We start from the raw sequence: 22,518 nt of genomic DNA on the forward strand, positions 1-22,518 counted from the left end.
CTCCTCCTCCCCCGCCCCCTCCCGCCCCGCCCGCGCGCCGCCCGCTCGCAGCCACTCGCAGCCCAGGCTCAGTCGCAGCCCCTCGGAGTCCGGAGCCCGCCGCCCCTGCGGACCGGACAGTGCGGCCGGCGGCCGGGACGGAGCCCCCAGCCCGCGAGGAGGGCGCGGCGCAGGCGGCGGCGGCGCGGCGGGGAGGAGCCCGGGCCGGAACCAGGGCTGGGCCGGGGGCGGGGACGCCGGGGTCCGGGAGCCCGGGAGCCGGAGCGAGCTGACGAGCGTCGCGGAAGGACCGGGAAGGAGGAGCGGAGCCGGAGCGAGCCAAGCAGCCCACAAAGTGCGATGCCCCGGCGGGGTTGAGGCGCGCGGCGGTCGGCGCGGCGCGCTGGGAGGACGCCCGGGAGCTGCGCGGCGCGGGGCGGCGCGGAAGGGCAGCCCCGGCGGGCGGCGGCGGGCCCGGGCTGCGACCGGAGCGAGCCCCATGCCCCGCGCGGGCTGACGGGCCGGAGCCCGCACGGAGCGGCCGGGCGGGACAGGTAGGTGGCGGGCCGGGCCCAGGGACGCGGGTGGGGGCTGGGCGGGCGACCAGACCAACTCCCTCGCTCGCGCACTCTCTCGCCCGCTCGCTGGCTCACTTTGTGTTTGCAAACTGCCCGCCCGAGACGCGCTGGGCGCCGGGCGCCGGGAGGAGCCGGGCCCGGGCCGGCGCACTTTGTTCCAGCCAGGGCCGGCCGTGGCGCACTGACCCCGCGCAGCCGCGACATTCCGCCCCTGGCCCGGGCCCCCGCGGGCCGGAGCTGCCTCGGGAACAGGTGGGGGCTGTGGCGCGGCGGGAGTGGGGGCAGCCGGAGGCCGAGGCGGGGAGGGGGGCGGCCGGAGAGGCCACCGAGGCCCGCCCTTCCCCAAGAATCTGGGCCCCGCCCCCTCCCTGCCGGGCCGCTGGGAATGGGGTGTACGGGGGCGCGACCCCCTCCCCGCCCCGAGTCAGACAAAGAATACTTCCCGGCCCAGACTTTCCAGAGCTGGGAAGGGAAGTAGCTCCCCCCAACTCTAGTCGGTACTGGACTCCCCAGGACGCGCCGGAGGCAGATGAAAGTGGGGGCAAGAGAGCGGGGGATCGCGGTCCTACCCGCCGTGTCGTCTCTGGTGAAGAGGGGACTTGTCTTGCTGAGGTCGCACCTCGGAATTGCCAGGGCCAGTCAGCCCCTTTCCCATCGCTCAGTCAGCTCGGGGATAGAGCGGAAAACTTCTTGGGGACTTGAGAGCGTCTGGAAATGGCCCCTGTGATTTGTGCGCCGGAGGTGGAGGGTGGGGAAACGATCGGGCTGACACCTCTACTCACCCGCTGTGGAGAGAGCTCCCGCTTCACCACGTAAGGGGAGAAGAGAGGGCGGCCACGGGGGCCCGGAGGCCACCAGGAAAGGAGCCCGGAGTGACCGAGCAGGACCCCCTCGCCCCAACTGAGGAGTCTGGTATCTGCCCTGGACAACCCCAGCACCTCTCTGACCGGCGGCGCTTCAGCCTCGGGCTCCTCATCCACGCCAAACAAACTTCTTGGGCTGCGTCAGAGCAGAGTCAGTGGCGCTAGAATGCGACCTGGGGTCCCGGCCGCCCCCGTAAAGGACCGGGTAATTTCGCGGAATGCGGATTTTGAGACAGGCCCAGACGGCGGCGGATTCCCTGTGCCCCCCCAACTGGGGCGATCTCGTGAACACACCTGCGTCCCACCCCGATCCTAGGTTAGGGGGAAAGGGTATGGGAACCCTGAGCCCAGAGCGCGCCCCGCTCTTTCCTTTGCTCCCCGGCTTCCCTGGCCAGCCCCCTCCCGGCTGGTTTCCTCGCTCACTCGGCGCCTGGCGTTTCGGGCGTCTGGAGATCACCGCGTGTCTGGCACCCCAACGCCTAGTCTCCCCGCAGGTTGACCGCGGCGCCTGGAGCCGGGAACAGGGGTGGGGAGTCCGGAGAAGCAAACCCGAGTCTGAAGTTGCCATTCGGGTGACTCCCGAGAAAGCCCGGGAGCATTTTGGCCAATGCGGGTTTTTACCTGAACTTCAGCATCTTCACCCCGGTTTCGGAGACCCGCCTAGATTCGTCCCAGCACGCACTGTTTCGGGTCTGGGATTGAGGGTTAGGGCAGCACACACAGCTTGAAGGGCAATTGTTAGGACTGGCCCGAGTGCCCGCAGAAAGAAAGAGCAGCGGGGTTGTCGTATGGCCTGTAGCTGCGGGAAGGTCTGTGCCGGTCCCACCGTCGAACCCAGAAGCTCACTTTCCACAGAGAACCAGGGCTGAACGGCCCCCTGACCGCCATGCCCTGCGGGCACCGGGCATTTTGAGCTCTCCCCCTACCCACCCCCCGCCCTGCTGCGAACCAGCTGGTAGGTTGCAGGGGCCGAAGGCCGGGCCCAGTGGACCCAGCCGCCTGAAGGGGAGCCACGGCCTCAGAAAACCTCTGCCCGCCCCCGCGGAAAACCGCTGTGGGGAAGTCTGAAGGCCTTTTTTTTTTTTTTTTTTTTAAACTTGAGAAACTTTTGCCTCGGGGTTTTGGGGCTCTGTTACCTGGTGGCTGGAGGGAGGATACTGGGGCTCTGCTCTTGGTACCTAGACAGCTTGTTGGCTCCCATGGTGCCCTTTCGATCTGAAACCCTCAGAAAACTGTGAGTTGGGGGAGTCACTCACACTCTAGTCAGTGGGGCAAGGTGGCACGGGGAAGAGGTGGTTTTGTGGTTGCCCCCTCTCAGCCTCCACACCCAGGGCCAGGGTGAGCACTGAATGTCTCCTGCGGGACCCTCAGGACCCACTTTATCCTGGCTCCAGCCTTGCTACTAAGTTTGGGAGACCATGGGAGCCTTCTCTCCTGGCACCAAGGGCTGGGCGCCTGGGTGGGGTTTTCTGTCTTTCTCCCTGTCCTGGACAGGTTTCCCAGGGGTTACAGAGTTGAGGAACCCCTGAGCCCTGGGGAGAGAAAGACCTGACCCCAGTGCTGGAGAATGCCAGGGCCAGAGCACTTGCAAAGGGTCCCACTTGCAAAGGGACTTGCTCCTGTCCCTTTCTGTGTAGGGATCTTCCTCACACCTAGACGCCCCCAGCGCCCTTCCTCTCCCTTTAGAGCTGAAAACTTCCTTTCTGGCTGTAGGCAGGTAGGTCCCTTCTTGCCAGGAATGTGCATATCCTGCTGGGCCCCTACCCCAAACATACCTCTTCCTTGGTGGGAGGGAAGCAGAGGGACTGGAAGAGGAAGGCTTGCTTTTGATCCAGTAATTCCCCCAAATGTTTGCTGAGCCCCTACTCTGCCTGGGCAGGTCCGAGGCTGAGTACTGGGGTACCCAAGCAATGAAGGCTGGGGCCTGCTCTCTGGACCTCAGATTGTTGGGGTAGGAGAGACAGATAAGATATCACATGGTGGGGGGGGGGGAGAAGAATGGGAACAGGGTGTCTGTTTCAGAGGAGAGGTGTGAGGTGCAAGGGGAGGGAAGGGTCGTCTCCCCAAGAAGCCTTCCCTGCATCTTAACCCTTCCTACCCCACTGCCTTGGCGGTTTCTTGTCTCTCCAGCCACAGTGCAAGCCCCCCAGTCCCATCCTAAGCAGGCACAATGTCTTCACTTTTTGAATAGCCTAAACTGTGTGAAATAATAATTTCTTCCATCCAAGAAACTCCTCACAGTTTCCCTTCTCGCAGATCTTACCACGCTCCAGCTTCCCCAGACCAAGGCAGGGCAGGTACTATTTTTGACGGGACTCTGAGGCTCCTTTGGCTGGAATGACCTCCTCAGATTTGGTTCCAGAACTCTGGAACCCAGAGCAAGGAACTGAGGCCTCCCCAGGGCAGAACATGTGTCAGAGTGGAAAAGGCTTTGGAACTCAGCATTAGAGATGAGACTCTGGAGAACTTAATTAAGCTCTTCGAACCTCAATTTTCTTACATTGTAAAGTAGGTCATAATACCCACCTTAGAGATTCCGTTTGGGAGTTGGATGAGAGAGCAGATGTCAAGTACCTAGCACGGTGCCGGGTGCATGGCAGTACTGATCAAGGGATGGCTTTTATTATTAATTTACTAGCACTGCCAGGCCACATGTTGGTTGAATATGGAAATACTGAAGTATTAATCTTCATTGTATGGGTTGGGAAAATGAAGTCCAGAGAGAAGAGGCAACTTGTCCAAGGTTACACAGCTACATGCTAGCAGAGCTGGAACTAAAATATGGGGCCCTCGACTCCCAGTATAACCAGTAGGGCTTGAGCTTGTGCTGTGGTGAAGGGAGAAAGGAAGGGATGAGAGGAGCTGCCACTCCTCCCTCCCTCCTCCATAAGCTTGGACTAGGCCGCCTGCCTTCTAGTGTGAATTCTTTCTCTTTTCCCTTTAAGTGGGGAGGGGGACTGTAGGTGCAGAATCTGGTGTTTCCATCTGCACACAACCCTGGAGCATTCCCCAGGCACTCCTAAGTTTCTTGTGAGACACACATACATGGGAGAGAGAATTCCCCAGAATGCAGGGGAGGAAGAATGACTGATAACCCCTCTCTCCAGAAAGGGAGACTTCTAGGGTTTGGAAACCCTAGCCTGCACGTCCTTATGGAAGATTTTGGCAGCAAGTCTCAGACCAGTTTGGGACCTATCACTGAATGGATCATCTCAGAGAAGCAAAAGGAAACTCCCCTTGAGCCTGAAGTTATTGGCTCCCTTCAGCGTTGCCTCCCAGGATTCTCTGTGGAAATACACACCTTCAGTCCGCTGCCAGTTCCACCAAGCCAGGATCACAGCGGGAACCCTCTTTCCTCCGAATTCTGCCACTTCGGATGCTGTGGTCTTGTGAGATGTTGCTCCTGGGCCCTTGCAGAGCCTGGACGCAGGGCACACCTGCCTGAGCTAGAAAACAAGAGCTCCTGGCACAAAAGGTACACATCTGGACAGGGCCGCAGGTGTTGGACCGTGGAGTCACTGTTGCTGTGGTGTGTCGCCCGGGCTGGGCAGGCCTGGGCCTGGCGAATGCCCTCGTTGCCTTGATCCTGGTCCCAGGATCCCTCCTGAGACCAAGGTATTTTCCCGGCTGTCCCTCTGGCACAGCCCTGCACCTTCCTTCTCTCCCGTCTGGATGGTAGCCATACAGCCGCCTGTTCCCTGAATCCCAGCTGCTCTGCCCACCTCCCTGGGCCCCATCCTCTTGCCAACTGGAGCCTCCACAGCCAGGCCTGATGGTGGGTGGAGCCAGTTGATAGTGCAAGATAGAGGTAAATGGTGTTTCCTTTCCTGCTGCAGTTCTGATGGTCTGTGACCCAGGCTACCATGTAAATGGAAAGTGGGGTGACATGGTGGGTTTTCCTCAGACTAACAGTATGTAGAATAGAGACCATCCGGCATTTGTTCAAGGTAGGCAGGACTGGTGGGAGCAGAAGTTACTCAAATAGCAGGAAAGGGGTGGCAAAATGATGGCGACTTGAAGGTAGGGTGGCTTAGGGAATGGAGCCAGGGACTCAGTAGTTGTATCCATTCTGCAAACACTGTGGAGCGCCTACTGTGTGCTGGAGGCCAGGCTGGTGAAGGGCAGCAGGAGGGATCCGGAGAAGGGGTGGCTCACGTGCAACTTGGAAAATCAGAAATAGAACAAGGGCCGGAGCACAGATCTGTGGGCACTGGCCACCTGAGCCAGCGTGGGTCCTGAAACCCCCAGCTGAGACAGGACATGTGTGCCACCCAGAGAGCCCTTAGGAGGGCCTCCCTGTGTGAAATGAAATCAGGGGGTGGGAGGTTGGTGTGGCTTCCCTTCTCATCTCCTCAGGGGGGCTTCCTTGGATTCCATTCCCGGCTGGCTTTACATTTCTAGGAGAACATTTCTGTGGAGACCCAGGCCTGAAGAAGTTGCTCCAAAAGAGGTGGTGTACTTCCTCCTTTCCTTCAGGGTTCCCCCGCAGATGCACATCCGCATCCTGGAAGGAAGGGGTGCACTGGGGAGAGTTTTGGGGAGATATGAAACATCAGGATTTGTGGGAGACCCAGCGAGAGGCTGCGGCTGTAAACACTCAGGAAGCAAAGCGCCAGGCTTTTTGAGGCTGCGTCTCTGGATGGGAGCTGGAGAAGCTGGATGGTCAGGCCATGCTGAGGGTGTAGAGTTGGTCCACTGAGAGAGTCCCTCCTTCAGGAAGCCTCTGAGCTTTCTTTCCCAGAGAGCCAGGGCTACCTGTTTCCCCTCCCCAGCTGAGCACTCGCTTTGGATTGTTCCCCCAGTGAGCTTTTACCTTTTTAACTGAGCACATCAGTTCCAGTTGCTGGAAGCTCCTGCATGTCTGAGACCTGAGCCCAGGGATAACACAAGGGGTTTTCGGCACTCACCAGACGCAGAGAAAATAACTGCAGCTGGGCCAGCTCGGGCCGGCAGCTGGGGATCCGGAAACACTGGAAGAGGGGACGGCTCAGGCAGCATGGCAGTTTTTAGCCACAGAGAAGGCTGCCCACCCATTGTGCTCAGAGCTGATTTTGTGGGTCTAGGCCTCAACGGTCTGGACCCACACGGGTACATGATGAGGGGCCCCAGTAAGCCCACTGCTGCCAACTTCCTAACTCACTCTTCGGCCTTAGGCATGACCCATCTTCTCTCTGGGCCTCAGTTTTCCTAACTGTACAGTGGGTGAAGAGGGAACCTGCAGCCCCACGTCCTTGGGCTCACCATCCTGAAGCTGCGGGTTGGGAGCCAGGCAAGAAGAGACCTGAAGGTCTCAACGCACACCCTCTTTGTTCCAAGGGCATCGGGAGCCTACTGCTTCCATGGGTCCTTCTTGAAAGGGGTGCTGTGGAGCTCGGGGCAGGGGACACTACGACCCATGCAAGTCTCCTCCTTCCCAATTAGGCAGTGGAGCCTGATTAAAAGGGGTGCTGCCTGCCCCCTCCCACCCGATCCCCATCGACAAGATTTCCCTTCATCAGAATCTCACATTCTCCAGAAATTAATTTGATGCCTCATGTTATCAATTAATTGAATCTCGTTGGGAGAGAGCTCCGCGAGGCGAGGCGAGCTTCAGCTTGGCCCTTGTGCGCTGCCGTCCCCCCTCCCCCTCACACCAGGGCAGCCTTCCCCTCCTCCATTCCTTTTTTTCTGCCTTTCTTTTAATTGCACTTATTTTCTGAAATAAAACCACTGCTCTGTGCCCCTTTGCCCAGTTTGGCTTGGATGGATACCCATGGACTGGGTACTGGCTGGGATTTGCCCTTTCTGAGGTGGGGGCCGGAGGACTTCCCCTCCCCTGGACCCTGTCTGATCTCTCCTTAAGTAAACAGAATCTCGCCCTTTGGGAATTTGGCCGTGATCCTGTGTGCTCCAGGGGCTACTGGTGAGAAACTTAAGAGGACTAGGGGAGGGAGGAAGAGCTGGGAACAGACTCCACCCTAGTTGGGGACAGGGGAGGTATAGAAGGACCAAGCTAGGGACCTTTTAACCCTCAGGATTTTGTCATTCGGAAGCTGCTGCCCCTGCCAGAGCTGATCCATTAAATGCAGGGCAGAGGGCATAGGTGTGTGGTACCTCCAAGCTTCCCAACAGTCAGGTCAGATATCTGCAGGAACAAGCCCTCAGCATTTTCAAGGACACTTGGAAGCCCTTGCTCTGCCCCCTGCATGGAAGGTGGGGGAAGAAAGTTCTAATAGGACATCCTGTTAGGAAACCTGGGAGGTTGTTGTGGCAGGTAGAGCTAGGTAGTCACCAGGCCCTGACTGAGGAACTGTGCTTTGCAGTTTCACATACCTCCTTGTTCTTATCCCCACAACAACCCTGAAAGATTCTCCAGGCAGTGGTAATTATCACTCTCATTTGATAGGTGAAGTACCCAGTCCCAGAGAGGTTACCTGACTTGCCCCGAGTCACAGTTAACTGGAACTTGCTTTTCTGAAATGCTGGCCATAAGGGCTGAGGTCACAAGTGGACTAACTTCATCCCTGCTGAGTTTTGTTGACCCACACACAGTTCATTACAATGGTAAATTTCACATAAATATCCCCATTTCTGCTCCTTTTGAAAAACCCAAGCCCTGTCAACACTGAGCCTGCATTTCTGTGTGGAAAGGATGGACTGGGATTGAGTGGCAGCTGCCTCCTTGTGCCCTCCTCACCTGGCCTCCTAAGTGACCGGCCTAGCCCCTGAGGGCATTTTGGTTAGCAGCTTTGACATGGAGATTCACCTGTCCCCAGTATTCCTCAAAGAAAATCTAGTGTGGGACAGTGCCTGAAAGACTCTGAAGGGTCTGGCCAGGCACGGTGGCTCACGCCTGTAATCCCAGCACTTTGGGAGGCCAAGGCAGGTGAATCACCTGAGGTCAGTGGTTCAAGACCATCCTGGCCAACATGGCGAAACCCCATCTCTACTAAAAATACAAAAGTTAGCCGGGCATGGTGGCAGGCACCTGTAGTCCCAGCTACTCAGGAGGCTGAGGCAGGAGAATTGCTTGAACCCGGGAGGCGGAGGTTGCAGTGAGCCGAGATTGTGCCACTGCACTCTAGCCTGGGCAACAGAATGAGACTGTCTCCAAAAAAAAAAAAAAAAAAAAAAGACTGCAGGGTCTGTACAAGAAGATCTCAGAGAGAGGACCTATAAGGACACCCTGACCCAAATCTAATTCCTGCACAGCTACTTAATAACTGATGGTGGGATGGGCACAGTGGCTCATGCCTGTAATCCCAGCACTTGGGAGGCCAAAGTGGGAGGATCAGTTGAGCTCAGGAGTTTGAGACCAGCGTGGGCAATATGGTGAAACCCCCTCTCTACAAAAAATACAAAAATTAGGGTGTGGTGGCATGTGACTGTAGTCCCAGCTACTCGGGAGGCTGAGACCAGAGGATCACTTAAGCCAAGGAGGCAAGGTTGCAGTGAGTGAGCCGAGATCGCGCCACTGCACTCCAGTCTGAGTGACACAGAGTGAGACCCTGTCTCAAAAAAAAAGAACTGATGGTGGTGGGTGATTCTTTTTCCCTTCTTTCTACCATAGAGGTTAGGTCTTTGTACCATAAGGCCTTGTGTCTCCGGGGGCCTGTTTCAAGATGAAATCAGCCCATCCCTGCCAGGGTGAGCCCCTCTATGATAAAGTCATCACTTGCCCCCTACATCTGGGGAAATCAAGGGAGGGGCCAAGGCATGTCAGGGGCAGGCTGGGCAGAACAGCCAGGGGCCCAGAAATGGCCATACTCAGTGGTTTGTCCCAGGCCCGCTAGAGCCCCTCCTGTGCCCAAAGGAAACCCTGGTGTCAAAGGCACTACCAGAACCAGGCTCCAGATGGCCATTCAGGCCCTGGGCGAGTTGCCCCTACCCCTTAACCAGCAGGCCCCCCACATAAGACGTCACTATTTAATTAGCCGTCTCTGATTAACCAAACTTGGCATTCGGCTCCTCTTGCCCTCATCTTTCCCAGCTCCGAATCAATGGCTTTGATATGCTAATTAGGGAGTAATTTAATTTCAAAAGGCCGCAATTAACAAGGGTGTTGTGGACATGCTGTAGTTAAGCGGAGTAATCTAATTTGCATTAGTAACAAGCAGGGACTAATTAGAAGCTTAATTAGACACTTAGATGGCTCTTATGTTTACTTTCTTAATGAGATGGAGTGGGATCTTTGGTTCTCTTTCTTTTTTTTCCCCCTGTATTGTTAATTCTTTTTTTTGGTCTGTGTAGTAGGAAAGGGTATTGAGGGAGGCCACCTTGCCAGGGCCTGTGGGAGCGTTTCAGGGATGGAGCCAGTAAAAGGTAAGGTGGAGGGTGGTGGTAGGGGTAAGGGAAGGCTTGGATTCCGGAGTGACTTGGGGAGTTAGGACGTGGGGAGGAGCACTGGTTTAGGAGTCAGAAGAGCCACCTGGTTTCAGTTTGGCTCAGCCATTTAGCAGTCAAGTAACCTTGTCAAGTCTTTGGCATCTTTGAAGTGTGGTTCCATCCTCTGTCAAAATGAGCGCAAAATTGCATGGGGGAGAGAGAAGGGAGAGGCTATAGGAAAGCACTCTTGGGGACTCTGTGAATTTTTTTTTTTTTTTTTTTTTGAAATGGAGTCTCGCTCTGTTGCCCAGGCTGGAGTGCAGTGGCGCGATCTCGGCTCACTGCAAGCTCCACCTCCCGGGTTCACACCATTCTCCTGCCTCAGCCTCCTGAGTAGCTGGGACTACAGGCACCCGCCAACACGCCCGGCTAATTTTTTGTATTTTTAGTAGAGATGGGGTTTCACCATGTTAGCCAGGATGGTCTCGATCTCCTGACCTTGTGATCTGCCCGCCTTGGCCTCCCAAAGTGCTGGGATTACAGGTGTGAGCCACCGCGCCCGGCAAGCAAATGGTTTTTAACAATAAAATCTATTCACAAATTGTGTGCTGAAGCGTTGCTGCATCATGGCTCAGCTCAGAAGCCACCTCCTACAGAAAACCTTTCCAGAGCACCCCTTACTCCCTCCAGGCTCCATGGTCCCCAGTGTCTAACATAACATTTGTAAAGCTGTGTGTGTTGTGTAAGACAGAAGTTCTCAATCCTGGCTACACTGGGAATTTAGAATGCTTGGAAAGCTTTTTAAAATATCCACGCCTGGGTCCAATTCCCTGAAGAGTGCAATTTAATTGACTTAGGGTGGGCCGTAGGTATGGGTTTGTTTGTTTGTTTTTTTAAAGCTCCCCAGATGATTCCAGTGTTTAGAAGGAAAACTTACCTGCCCATTAGTCTTTCTCCTCTCTCCATTTCAAGCACGGCAAAAGCAAGGATTGCGTTTTGCTCACCTTCATTTGCCCCAACCCCAGTGTCCACTGTGCTCAGTATCAGCTGCAGGTGAAGGCTCCCTGCCCCACTCGGACCTTAGGGAACTCACCCAGATTTGACAGGGCCTGTAGTGTTGAGTTGCAAATGCCTTATTCAGGCTCTGAGAATCTCCTGGAGAAGGAGCTGAGGAGAATTGAGGGAAATCACTAAAGAGGTTAGGGCCCGAGAGTCTTATGAGATGTGACTGCCTTGCTAAAGAAGAACTGGGCAAAATTGGTATGAATTTTATGGGCATCAGTTTGGGAATGCATATATCAAGAACCTTAAAAATATGCAGTTCCACCTTCTAAACATGTATCCTATACAACTAGTCAAAAATGTAGAGTATCCTGTTCCCATAAAGGTGTTTACTGCAGAGTCACAGTATAACATAGCTAACGGCCTAGATGTCCAACTTTAAGGGATTGGCTCAACGCATTCTGGAACATGCGGCCCATTCAAGCAACTGTGTGACCATTAGAAACTGTTGCTTAAAATATTTGATAGCATGTGGAAATGCTTATGATAGTAAGTGGTGAGTGGAAAAAGAGGAAAATTCAAACCATGTATGGATTATGACCCAAATTTCACTTTTTAAATGTTTATATGCCGAGAGAGTGAGAATGGATTGACCAGAAAGGCTATATATCCCAAAGGGCTAGATCTCTGCAGGGTAGGATTGTGAGTACTCTATTTTTTTTTTTTTTTTCCTTTTTTCAAAATTTTCTACCAGGATGTCTCTTACTTTCAGGATTCAGAAATAAAGTTATTTGGAACTTGGGAGAGGACCTGGAACAGACAGCACAGGATGGCAGATTCACCTTACAAATCGAAGGCTTTGTTGGAGCCTTTCAGATAGGAATGTCTTTGCCCTGCCACTTGTACTGAGCTCCTCCGAGCACCAAAGTGTTGTGCTAAGAGGCCTTTTGAATGGTCCCTAGAGTTGGGGTCGGTAGCTTCTAGGATGTCACAGTCATTTAAGGAGACTCCCAGGGCAGGAACTCAGGCAGAGGTGGGGGTACAGAGGGAAGTCCAGTGTGCCAGCCTCTGACCCACACAATGAGGAGTGCCCAAGGAGGGCAGGGGCTTGGAGAGGGATTAAGCCTACTCTGGAACTCACAGAGCCCCATGTGCTTGGGGAGAGAAACTGCTGGCATGATCAGGGAGCCAAGCAGTGCGTGACTCACATCACCCAGCTCTGGCTTCAGGACCTATTTTGGAGCTATAGCCACATTCTAACCCATGGGTCTTGACTTACTTTCTTCAAGTGCTGAACCAAGGGCTGGGAGAGGGGGGTGGGATCAATTTTTAAACCATAGCCCACTCAGGTGGGTTGTAGCAGGACTTTCTGGACTCCTGTAATTATAGTAACTACCCTTCTCTAAACGTCTTCCTCATGCAGTGTGTCTTATTTGATACCACTGCAACCCTGGAAGGAAGGTGTATTGGCATTAGCCCTGCATTACAGATAAGGAAACCAAGGCTCAGATTGGTGACCTCATTCCTCAATGTCACAAAGGTAATAAGAGGCCAGGAAGGGTTAGCAGGTCATCTGGCAAATGAGTGGCTGGCTAAGTAAGCCAGAGGCCCAAAGTGGCCACTGCTCTGGAGCCCTCCCCTTACCTGGAGCCTAAAGCCAGAAGCCAGTGGGCCTCTGGGGCCAGGGCTGAATGGGGGAGGCTGGTCCTTGGGACTTTGGATTGGGGAAGCGTCCTGCAGTTACTTGTAGGGCCGGGGCTCATTGCTCTGAAAAGCCCTCTGTTTTATATCTCTTGACACAAGTAAGATATAGCAGGATAGCTAGAAAGAAACAGAGAAAGAAGGAACTAGAAGACATCCTTGTGCTCTGGTATCCACATGTGTAACTTTTTATATAATCTAGAAATGTATGTATTTCAAAGATTTTTAATTCTGGAAAAGTCTGAAACTGACGACCCTTCTTTTGTAAAATAAAGGCCTTTGCATATGTTGTTTGCCCTGCATTCATTGTATAGTTTGCCTGGCCAATACCTACTCAGCCTTCATATCTAAGCATAAATGCCCTTTCCTGGAAAAGGGAGGCTTTCCCTGCCCCTCTCCACTTACCTTAGCTGCCCATTTATTTCCTGTGCTCACACTTGATAGAATGTATCTGACTTGGGCTTCTCCATTTACTTGTGTCTTTAGTTAACATTTGTATCCTCTTCATGGGAACGTAAGCTCTGCAAGAGCAAGGCCTGTGTCCTGCTCTGCTGGAGTCTGCATACACAGAGCCTGGCACACTGTAGGTACTTAAACATTGGTCGCACCAATGAATGGATGAAGGGTCATTGCTGGTGAAACATGCTTCTGGCCAACCACTGGAGGAGAGAGAAGCATGACTTTGTTCATGGCTAAAGCCCCACTGGTTTTTAGGAAACTTGTTTTGAGGAAAAACAAGTGCCAGGTTTATCTAGAAAAAAAGAGAAGGGGCCAGGACCTCCGTTATTACCAGTTGCCCTTGCTGAGTCCTTTACCTGCAGCTCTCAGAGCATCTAAGGACATTGCTGCACTGCCTTGTTCAGTAGGGTCCACATTTCATTTTCCTTCAGGTAGATCCCCAGTGCTTAGCTTAATGGGGCCCTAAATACATGTTGAATGATTGAATGGCTTTTGCAGATATATCACCTAGTTTTGCCCAGCAGGAAACTCATAACTAAAGTTAGTGTTCATCATTGGAGCCCCATTGCCTGGGACAACCACCATCAGCATCACCTAGGAACTTCTTAGAAACACAGATTCCCAGGCCCACTCCAGACCTATTGGGTTAGCAGCTTCTGTTGGGGCCCAGTAATCTGTGTTTTAACAAGCTCTCCAAGGTGACTCTGATACACTCAGGTCTGCAACCCCCGATTTAACATTGTGGTCCATCATTCTCATCTTCTACTCCATGCTATTGTATTTTAAGAAATCTTACCTCTTATTGCAATCTGCTTCCTAATCTTTGTTGGAATTATAAATTATAAAATAGATGGCTACATCTAGTCCAGTTCTCCCCATTATACAGAGAAGTAAAGAGGAGAATCAACTTGCTCCAAGTCGCTTTAGTAGGCCAGGTGCGGTGGTTCAGGCCATTAATCCCAGCACTTTGGGAGACTGAGGAGGGAGGATCACTTGAGCCCAGGAGTTGGAGACCAGCCTGGGCAACAAAGTGAGACCCCCCACAAACACACACCACCACCACCACTCTGAAAAAAACAAGTCATTCAGTAGTAAATTGGTGTTAGCGCTGGGGCTAGACACCAACTTACAGGGTCAGGCTGTCAGCTGGGCCACGTCCTGCTATCTCCCAGACCATATTATAGGTTTCTGGAGAACTGGAAACGATATCTTATTTAAATTCCAACCGCCACCATTGCTCTGGGTACGGGCTACCTGTGGTCATTCCCCACCTGTGTCTTCCTTAAGATCTGTAGCCTCATCTCCACTCCAGCTGCGCGTGCACGTGTGCTCCCGGCAGGACGCGCGCCCAGGAGCGCGCTGGGGGCTGCCCCGCCCCTCTCTCCCTCCCCCGCGGGTAAACGGGCATCCATCAGTCTGTTAATTGCACTAATTAGAGATCGCAGAGGTGTTAATTGGAAAACCCTGGTATTGTGCCTGTTTGGGGGAAGAAAACGTCAATAAAAATTAATTGATGAGTTGGCAGGGCGGGCGGTGCGGGTTCGCGGCGAGGCGCAGGGTGTCATGGCAAATGTTACGGCTCAGATTAAGCGATTGTTAATTAAAAAGTGACGGTAATTAATACTCGCTACGCCATATGGGCCCGCGAAAAGGCACAAAAGGTTTCTCCGCATGTGGGGCTCCCCGTCTCTTTTCTCCTTCCCCGAAAGCACCCCAGCCCGTGGGTCCCCCCCTTTGGCCCCAAGGTAGGTGGAACTCGTCACTTCCGGCCAGGGAGGGGACGGGGCGGTCTCCTGCGAGTTCCAAGGGCGTCCCTCGTTGCGCACTCGCCCGCCCAGGTTCTTTGAAGAGCCAGGAGCCTCCGGGGAAGTGGGAGCCCCCAGCGGCCCGCAGACTGCCTCAGAGCGGAAGAGGCAGCCGCGGCTTTGACCCAGCTTCCTTCCGACGGCATCTGCAGGAGCCTTTAGGCCTGACATAGGCTCCGAGGTGCCGTGGCTCCCCCACGGGGAACGCTGAGGGTTGGGCCACTAGGTCCTGCCTAAGTGCAGGACCTGAGCCTCAGACAAATCCTGGACCTGCCAAAATAACTCGGCCTCCGGTGCTATCTCCATTTGCCCCCAACATGTGGTAGGAGAGGGATATGGAAAGTCTGGGGTGGGGGATAAAAGCCCAGTATTAGCGAACCTTAGACCCCTGGCTAACCCCTACCTTATTGTATGGAGGCAGAAAGAGCACCCCAGTGACTTGCCCAAGGTCACACAGCTGAGCCTAGAAACCAGATGGTCTAATTCTCAGAGCCTCTGCCTTCCTGTTCCGCCGGTGTTCAGCTGCTGCTTGCTGAGGACCTTGGTGGCTGGGGGAGGAGCATGGATTGGGAAGATAGGGGTGTGTGGAGAAGAAAGGAGGACCTCTCGGAGCTTGCCCCTCATTACCAGAGGAAGCAGCTCAGATCTACACTGGGTGGAGTCCACTGTGAAAGGGACCCGGCTGTGACTCCAGCAGACCGACCGTCAGTGCCTACCAGTATTCACTGAAATACTGTGGTTTCATGTCCACATACCAGACTGAGAGTGAGAAGAGACCTTCAGGACCACCTATTCGTATAGAGACGGGGAAATAGAGGCTCAGAGAAAAGGGAAGGCAGAGGATTCACAATGGTGTGTGGCTGAGCCCAGGCCCCTGCCTACTCCCCTAGCCAGGGCTCAGGCTCCTGTGGACACTGACTGACTTCTCCATACTCCACACCCTTGTAGTTACAGGGGACTGATATTCAAGGCCTCCCACCAGCACCCTTCCCCATCCTGTCTCTAGCTGACTGGGTCCCAGGTACCCAGAGCCTGCTCACCCACAGTGCAAGGAGCACCCCGGTGCTGTCTCGGTGCCCTGTGGAGAGGTGGGCAGGAGACATGAGGCTGCTGGTGTGCTCATCCTTGGCAGGCAGGTATCCCAGGGCAGAGGTGAGAATTCGGAAAGCACTTGGGAGTGCCTGTCATGCAGGTTTGGGGGGTATGTTGGTAGGTGGGCAGGAGCATGGAAGGAGGTGTATGGGTGTGTGTCAGTGGGGTAAAGACCCTGGAGGGGGCAGAGCATGCCACATGGGAATTAATGCTATTCACACACCCTGCGGAAATGACTTTTCAAATGCATATAATCTCAAGCATGCAAATGAGAGGCTTGCTTCACCCTGTTTAATATGAATGATCGGCCCCTGAATAGCTATTATTATACACCACATTGCAGCAATTATGTTGTTCACTGGGTGTTGCTCTGTATGCCCCCCCCCCCCCCGCCATAAAAAGAAAAGAAAGGAGCACCTCTGTCTGCATCCTCCTCCTTCCTTTTTTCTCATTTTCCAAACTTACTGTCTGATCTGCAACTTTATGATACTCCTTGAGTGTTGGAAGGGAGCCACTCTCCCTAACCCCAGGGAAGTAACTGCCAGATTCTCTTTCCTTTCTCCTTTGCATGCATACACCCCTGAGGCTCTGGTCTTTGTCCCCTGGGGCCCAGGAGTTCTCAGATCTCAGAGAAGCTAGACTTGGAATCAGAGCAGGCAGCTGCTTTCCACCACCAGCAGAGCCAGGGTTGGGGGAGAGGCCCCCCTCCCTCCTGTCTCCCCATCCTCCTCATTTAACTGAGGCCCAGGCCCAAGTGGGGGAAGGTGCTGCTGGCTGGGTGGTTTCAGGGAAGGGTGATGGAGCCCTGTGCTGTGGCAAGGGGAGGATGGTGCCCACCCCATCCATCATTTCACCGCCACTAGCCCTCAGGCTGACATGGCCATTAAGGCCTGAGACCGAGTGCTCAATCTCTTCTGAACCATCACTCCCATCCTGCCCTTATTCCAGCCCAGCTCCTCTCAGAACTTAGGAGTGGAGCAGCAGCTGGGTTGGAGGAAGAGCAAGCCCTTGGGAGCATACAGAGAAATTCACAAATACAGGGCACCCAGGAGGCCACTCAGACTTACTGGGACAGTGACACCGAGAGTCACAGATGAAGAGCCACAGGAACAGGGATGTGGCTTCTGGGGACCCCTTGCAGTTCTCTGTGTCCTCCCCACTCTGCTTCCAGCCAGGATGAAAGCTGAGCAAATGGCTTGGTAGAGTGAGGGAGAAGAGTTCTTCTGGAGTGAAAGGAGAGAATTTGGGAGTGGGAGGGAAATGCTCTGGGGAGCTGCTGCCTTGGGGAAGGAACTAGAGAAATCACAGTCCAGTCTCTTTCTGCAATTTCTCATTGTTACCTACAAGGCCCTCATCTGTCAGTTGGGTCAGGGAGACCATGTGGTTATAGGGTCTGCCTAGGCCAAAAGAGATCGAATCGGGAGGAAAGAAACTGGCTGGCTTCCATGGGCCTTGCTAAATGCTCATGTGGCTTCTATCCCTCGATGATCTCTGTGCCATCTGGGCCAAGTCCTTGACCTCTTTGGGTCTCAATGTCCTCACCCTTACAATTGTAGTGGGTGGAGAAGGCACTGATCAATATTGGGGGCTTGCTCTGTCAGGTGCCATGTGCATGTTTATTTTCTCCTCAAAAGACTTGGAGGCTGGGATGAAATATACTTGGCTCTCTTTATCCGCAGGTTCCACATCCGTGGATTCAATCCACCACAGATGGAAAATACCGTACAGTATTTGCAGTGTGCAGGACCCACAGATAGGGAGGGCCAACTTTTGTATCCACAGGTCCTGCAGGACAAACTGGGAGGCTTGAGCATCTGGAAATTACGGTATCCACAGGGATCCTGGAACCAATCCCCCATAGGTGCCAAGAAACATTGTCCTACCACAGACAAGGAATCTGAGGGTTGGGGAGTTTGAGATGGATCAAAAATCAGTAGTGGATACCAACCATGATCTGACCTGTTTGACTGAAATCCATGTTCCTCTCAAGGGACTGTGACTCGGGGGTAGTTGGGGAGCCCCCAGAATTTGAGAACAGCTTTTCATACTAAAGATGTTGGAACCTTGTCAGGTACAGTGGTTCATGCCTATAATCCCAGCACTTTCGGAGGCCGAGGCAAGTGGATCAGTTGAGGCCAGGAGTTGGAGACCAGCCTGGCTAATATCTCTACTAAAATTAGCCAGGCATGGTGTTGCGTGCCTATAGTACCAGCTGCTTGGGAGGCTGAGGCAGGATAATCGCTTGAACCCGGGAGACGGAGGTTGCAGGGAGCCGAGATCGTGCCACTGCACTCCGGCCTGGGTGACAGAGCGAGACTCTTGTCTCAAAAAAATAAAATAAAATGAATAAATTAATTAATTAAATTTTAAAAGCTATTGGAACCTCTATGAGTTATAAGAAGAAGCTCAGGCCTCCACCTCCTCCTTACTGCCCTGACCATCCCAAACACATACCCTCTCTTTCTGGGGGTATGTTTCAGCCACTCCTTGAGAGGCATTTCCGGGGTCAGGGGATCCAGACCTTGACTCTTTGCCTTGGGTATGTAACCTAACTCTCTGGACCTTCGGTTTTTCCATCTGTAAAATTGGCATGATAACTCTCTCCCACAGTTCTCATGAGGAGAAATCATGGTTCCTATGGAGAGTGAGTTAACCTGAGTGTCTACTTTTGACCAGGTGCTAGGCTGAGGGCTTTAAAATGGAAGATGGAAAGTGGAACCAGGGCTTCCTTCACTGCACACCTCCATGCCGAAGCCCAGTGTCTGGCTCCCAGTAGGTGCTGGGCAAGTGGCAGCCTTTTTTATAGAAGAATAATTGTTGCTTTGGACCTTCTGTGGCCTGGGGAAGGTCGTTTGCCCTGGGATGGGAGCAAACACAAAGTCCATTTCAGATGGGGGTAGGAAGGCAGTAATATGGCAAGTTCCTAGTGAATAACTTTTGTCTTTGCTTTGTTGGTGTAGGTTTAAGACCCAGACGGGGGCTGGGCACTGTGACTCATGCCTGTAATTGCAGCATTTTGGGAGGCTGAGGCAGGTAGATCACCTGAGGTCAGGAGTTCGAGACCAGCCTGGCCGACATGGTGAAACCCCTTCTCTATTAAAAATACACACACACAAATTTAGCTGGTCGTGGTGGCAGGCGCCTGTAATCCTAGCTACTCAGGAGGCTGAGGTAGAAGAATCGCTCAAACTCGGGAGGCGGAGGCTTCAGTGAGCCGAGATCGCACCACTGCACTCCAGCCTGGGCAATAGAGCGAGACTCTGTCTCAAAAACAAACAAACAAACAAAAAAACCTAAAAAAGCCCTTCTTCATGTCATTATTATAAATAGTGCGAAACCTCAACTGGGGCAAAAAATCCTCACCTAGAGGGGCAATGCAAGGGCTTTGTCTCCTCCCTTCCCCACCCCAGCACGAGGTCTCCTAGAGGTCAAGAAAACATGGTTGGGGGTGTGGAGCCACCCCTCACCTGGGGGGACATCGGGAGGAGCCACACTCCATCAGGCATCCCAGGAGCAGCCTCTGGGAAGTCAAGGAGGAGTAGATGCCCAACTACTCCTGTGGCGATGGTTATGTTTTTGGGGGTCAGCAGTCACTGCCCTTTCAGCCTTCAGCCTCAGCCTCTCCCCCGTGTCTCTCTTCCTCCTCCAGGTACCGCTAGAGCGACATGATGGTGGAATCTGCCTCGGAGACAATCAGGTCGGCTCCATCTGGTCAGAATGGCGTGGGCAGCCTCTCTGGGCAAGCCGATGGCAGCAGCGGTGGGGCCACAGGGACAACTGCAAGTGGCACGGGCAGGGAAGTGACCACGGGTGCAGACAGCAATGGTGAGATGAGCCCCGCGGAGCTGCTGCACTTCCAGCAGCAACAGGTAGGAACTGGTGCGCCTCGGGGTATCTGGGAGCGGGAGAGGGGACACTAGGCCGCATTCTACTTCATCCTGGCTGCTGGAGCACCACTCTTTGCCAGGCAGCCTCACTTTACCATTCTTAAGACACTCCAGCCTCCAAGGACTCCCTGTCCACCCACCTATTCTGGTGGCCACCTTGAGCCTGGGCTACCACAGCATTTTCAAGAGAGAGAAGTGGGACTCGGAGGTCTGAGATCGTGAAGCTTGAAACTGTCCCAGAAATGCCAATAAGAGGAGACAGACACACACCTGGGCAGCAGGCTTGAGATTGGCATGTTGGATTGGTGGGGACTCCACTCTTCACCTGCACACTGGCTAGGAAACTGGCTAAATGAACAGGGTTAAGAGGGTGCTGTGCACACAGGGGGATCTTCACATTATTTCTGTTGCAAAACATTGTCTGCCTCCGAGTCAGCCTGGGCCTCCATTTCAAGCAGTGAAGAGAGGCCCAGGCAGCTGGGTAAAGGCCAAGAGAGGTAGGCAAAGACAGGCCTCCCTTTTTAGGGCTCAAACTGGGAACCCCCGTCTGTGTCTTCTATTTCCTCTTCCACCCTAAAGTGCAGAGTTCGGGAGTTTAAGACCAGCCTCTCTGAGGATCCAGAGGCACTAGGATGGGTCTAGATCTGGTTGGGTGATGACAGCAGGGGCCTCATGTCCTGGTCCCACCTGGGGAAAAAGGGAGAGTCATGCTCAACAAGTTGAGGAGAACCTGCCCAGCCAACAGCCCTGGCCTTGGGATTCTCTTTCTCTGATTTGACTCTGCTCCTGGAATCACTCCTGGTGATGCCGGCCCTTGGGTGGGGCGGGGGGGTATGCTAGGAACATGGAGAAGCAGGGCTCTGCGTGTACCTCCCTGCTCAGTACCCCACTCCTGCCTCATGCGTGCACACATGTATGTACCACAGTGCCCTCATGTGCTCCTCCATGGCCCTGCTGTCTCTCCCAAGTTCACCCTGGGACTCTGCACTCCTTCTCCCACAGCCCAACTTCATAACCCTTAAGGGGCCTTTTCCCATCATATTCCTTGGAGCCAGAAGTCAGACTGGAAGCAACACCATCAGAAGCCTGACTCCCCTGCACAGAGCTGGTCAGCCAGCGCTAAAGCAGGAATTGAAGAAACCTGGTTGAAGTCCCAGCCAGCCCCTTAACCAGTGGCATCACCTTGACCAAGTCATGAGCCTGCCTGAGCCCTGGCCTCCTTGGCACCTAAAGTACAGCGGTGTTAGGATCAGGTGCAATTTGGTGTGCAGCACATGCAGCTCACTTGTCGATGTGGATGTGAGCGGAACGGAGGACTTCAAAAATCACTTTCTCTTGCCAGCAGTGGAGACTGGAGCAGGGAAGGGCCTGACTCCCTTCCCTAGGGAGATATTCTTCAGGAGTTTGCTGGCATCTCCCAAGCCTTCCTAAGCACATTCTCTGGGGAAGAGACCCACAGAGTCTGTGCCGTTTGCTGGGGACAGAAGGTTAAAAGGCAGTATCCTACCCTTTACCAACGTAATAGCAAGACACATCCCAGCAGAAATCTCCAAGGCCACCCATTTTGTATGGCCAGCTCTTCCATCTCTGTGACTGTGCAGACAGAGTTATGAAGAATTTTAAATGTGGTAGGGGTTGGGGAGTACTGAAACTGGAAGGTTTCTTATAAAAAGTTTCTGAAAGTGAAGAACGAACACAGTTCTCTGGATAACTGGGGAAATGTTTAGGGTGGGGAAAGACAGAACTGTCTGTACTGATCAGGTTTCTTGGTTCTGCGTTGCACATGAGCCATGTTTTCCCATCTATATTCCACATTCCAGTTATTCCTGTTTGTTTTGGGGAATATCCCACAGTCCTGGAAAATCCTATATCTGTTTCACAAATAAACTGGGGTGGGGAGTTGGAGGCAGGCAGAGGGCTGTTTTATCCATTTGGGCTCACTATGGGCAGAGTGCCCAGGGCCAAGGAACATATTTGAGACTTAAAAAAGGTTTTGTTGGCTCCAAACTATGAAAAGAACCTTGCAAAATTGAAATTACAAGATTTCCAGTTAAAATGAAATAGTCCATGGGCTATTCCTCTACCCTGAATGTGTGAACGAGGCTTTTGGGGGAGCTTCAAGGGTAACATTTTCTCGTCCCCAACAACAAATGTTCCTACTTGTAGGATAAACAAGTATGAGAAAGAGAGTCTGGCCATTTGGGTTCCTGCTGCTTCTCAACCCCAACCTGAAAGGACTTAGAGGACAAACCAATGCCTTTCGTCTCTTTGGTGCTTTGGGGTCGTCACGTACGCTATGTCGTTATCTCACCATCCCTGCAAGGTGGATATTATTATTCCAGTTTCACAGATGAGACAGCCAGAGGTAGGCACTGACTTGTCAAGATGGCACAGTAAAGTCTGCATAGACCTCATTCTCCCAGTTCCTAGTTCAGGGCTTAGCACACCTGCCCCTTTGCTGCTTCTCCATCACTCAGTCACTGTGGGAAGTGGAGGCAGCGAGGCCTCGAGCATAGTGGGTGCTAAGGAAATGTCTGTTGATGAGTAAATGAGAGCATTTCATTTCCAACCTGAAAGCGTTCTGTGATAGAAAAGCAACGCTGCTTGCTGGCCCTAAGTAGCCACTCTAGTGCCATCTCCAAACTCGATAGGAGGTGGGGTAGGAGAGGGTCTGTGGACCACACGCTGGTCCCATTCTCCTCGTACCCTCTGTGGCCCTCCAGGCTCCTCTGCCTTTGTCCGTCTGTTGGTCCTTGTCCCTCTGCTCTCAGTAAACAAGCCCTGGAAATGCAATCTTGGCCTTTGGGAGTAATGAGTTGACAAAGAGGAGAGAGATAAACAGGGCGAG

The 22,518-nt window shown here is 53.5% G+C and overlaps 1 protein-coding gene across 11 annotated transcripts in view; it reads left to right on the forward strand.

The window, feature by feature from the left end:
* The first annotated feature begins 51 nt into the window (after positions 1 to 51).
* FOXP4 (forkhead box P4) overlaps positions 52 to 22,518 on the forward strand; it is a 54,355-nt gene continuing 31,888 nt past the window's right edge. For 4 of the 11 annotated variants that reach the window (XM_063724778.1, XM_063724781.1, XM_009241855.4 and 1 more), the window contains exons 1-2: positions 379 to 533; positions 19,433 to 19,652. In XM_063724778.1, coding sequence (XP_063580848.1) covers positions 19,449 to 19,652 — 204 coding nt within the window. In that variant the 5' untranslated portion in view covers positions 379 to 533; positions 19,433 to 19,448. Of the gene's footprint in view, positions 534 to 19,432; positions 19,653 to 22,518 lie in introns of all 11 variants that reach the window. The other 7 variants (XM_002816867.6, XM_009241858.4, XM_009241859.4 and 4 more) reach the window with 4 other exon arrangements.

Source organism: Pongo abelii, chromosome 5 (assembly GCF_028885655.2).
Source record: "Pongo abelii isolate AG06213 chromosome 5, NHGRI_mPonAbe1-v2.0_pri, whole genome shotgun sequence".
NCBI classification, from domain to species: domain Eukaryota; kingdom Metazoa; phylum Chordata; class Mammalia; order Primates; family Hominidae; genus Pongo; species Pongo abelii.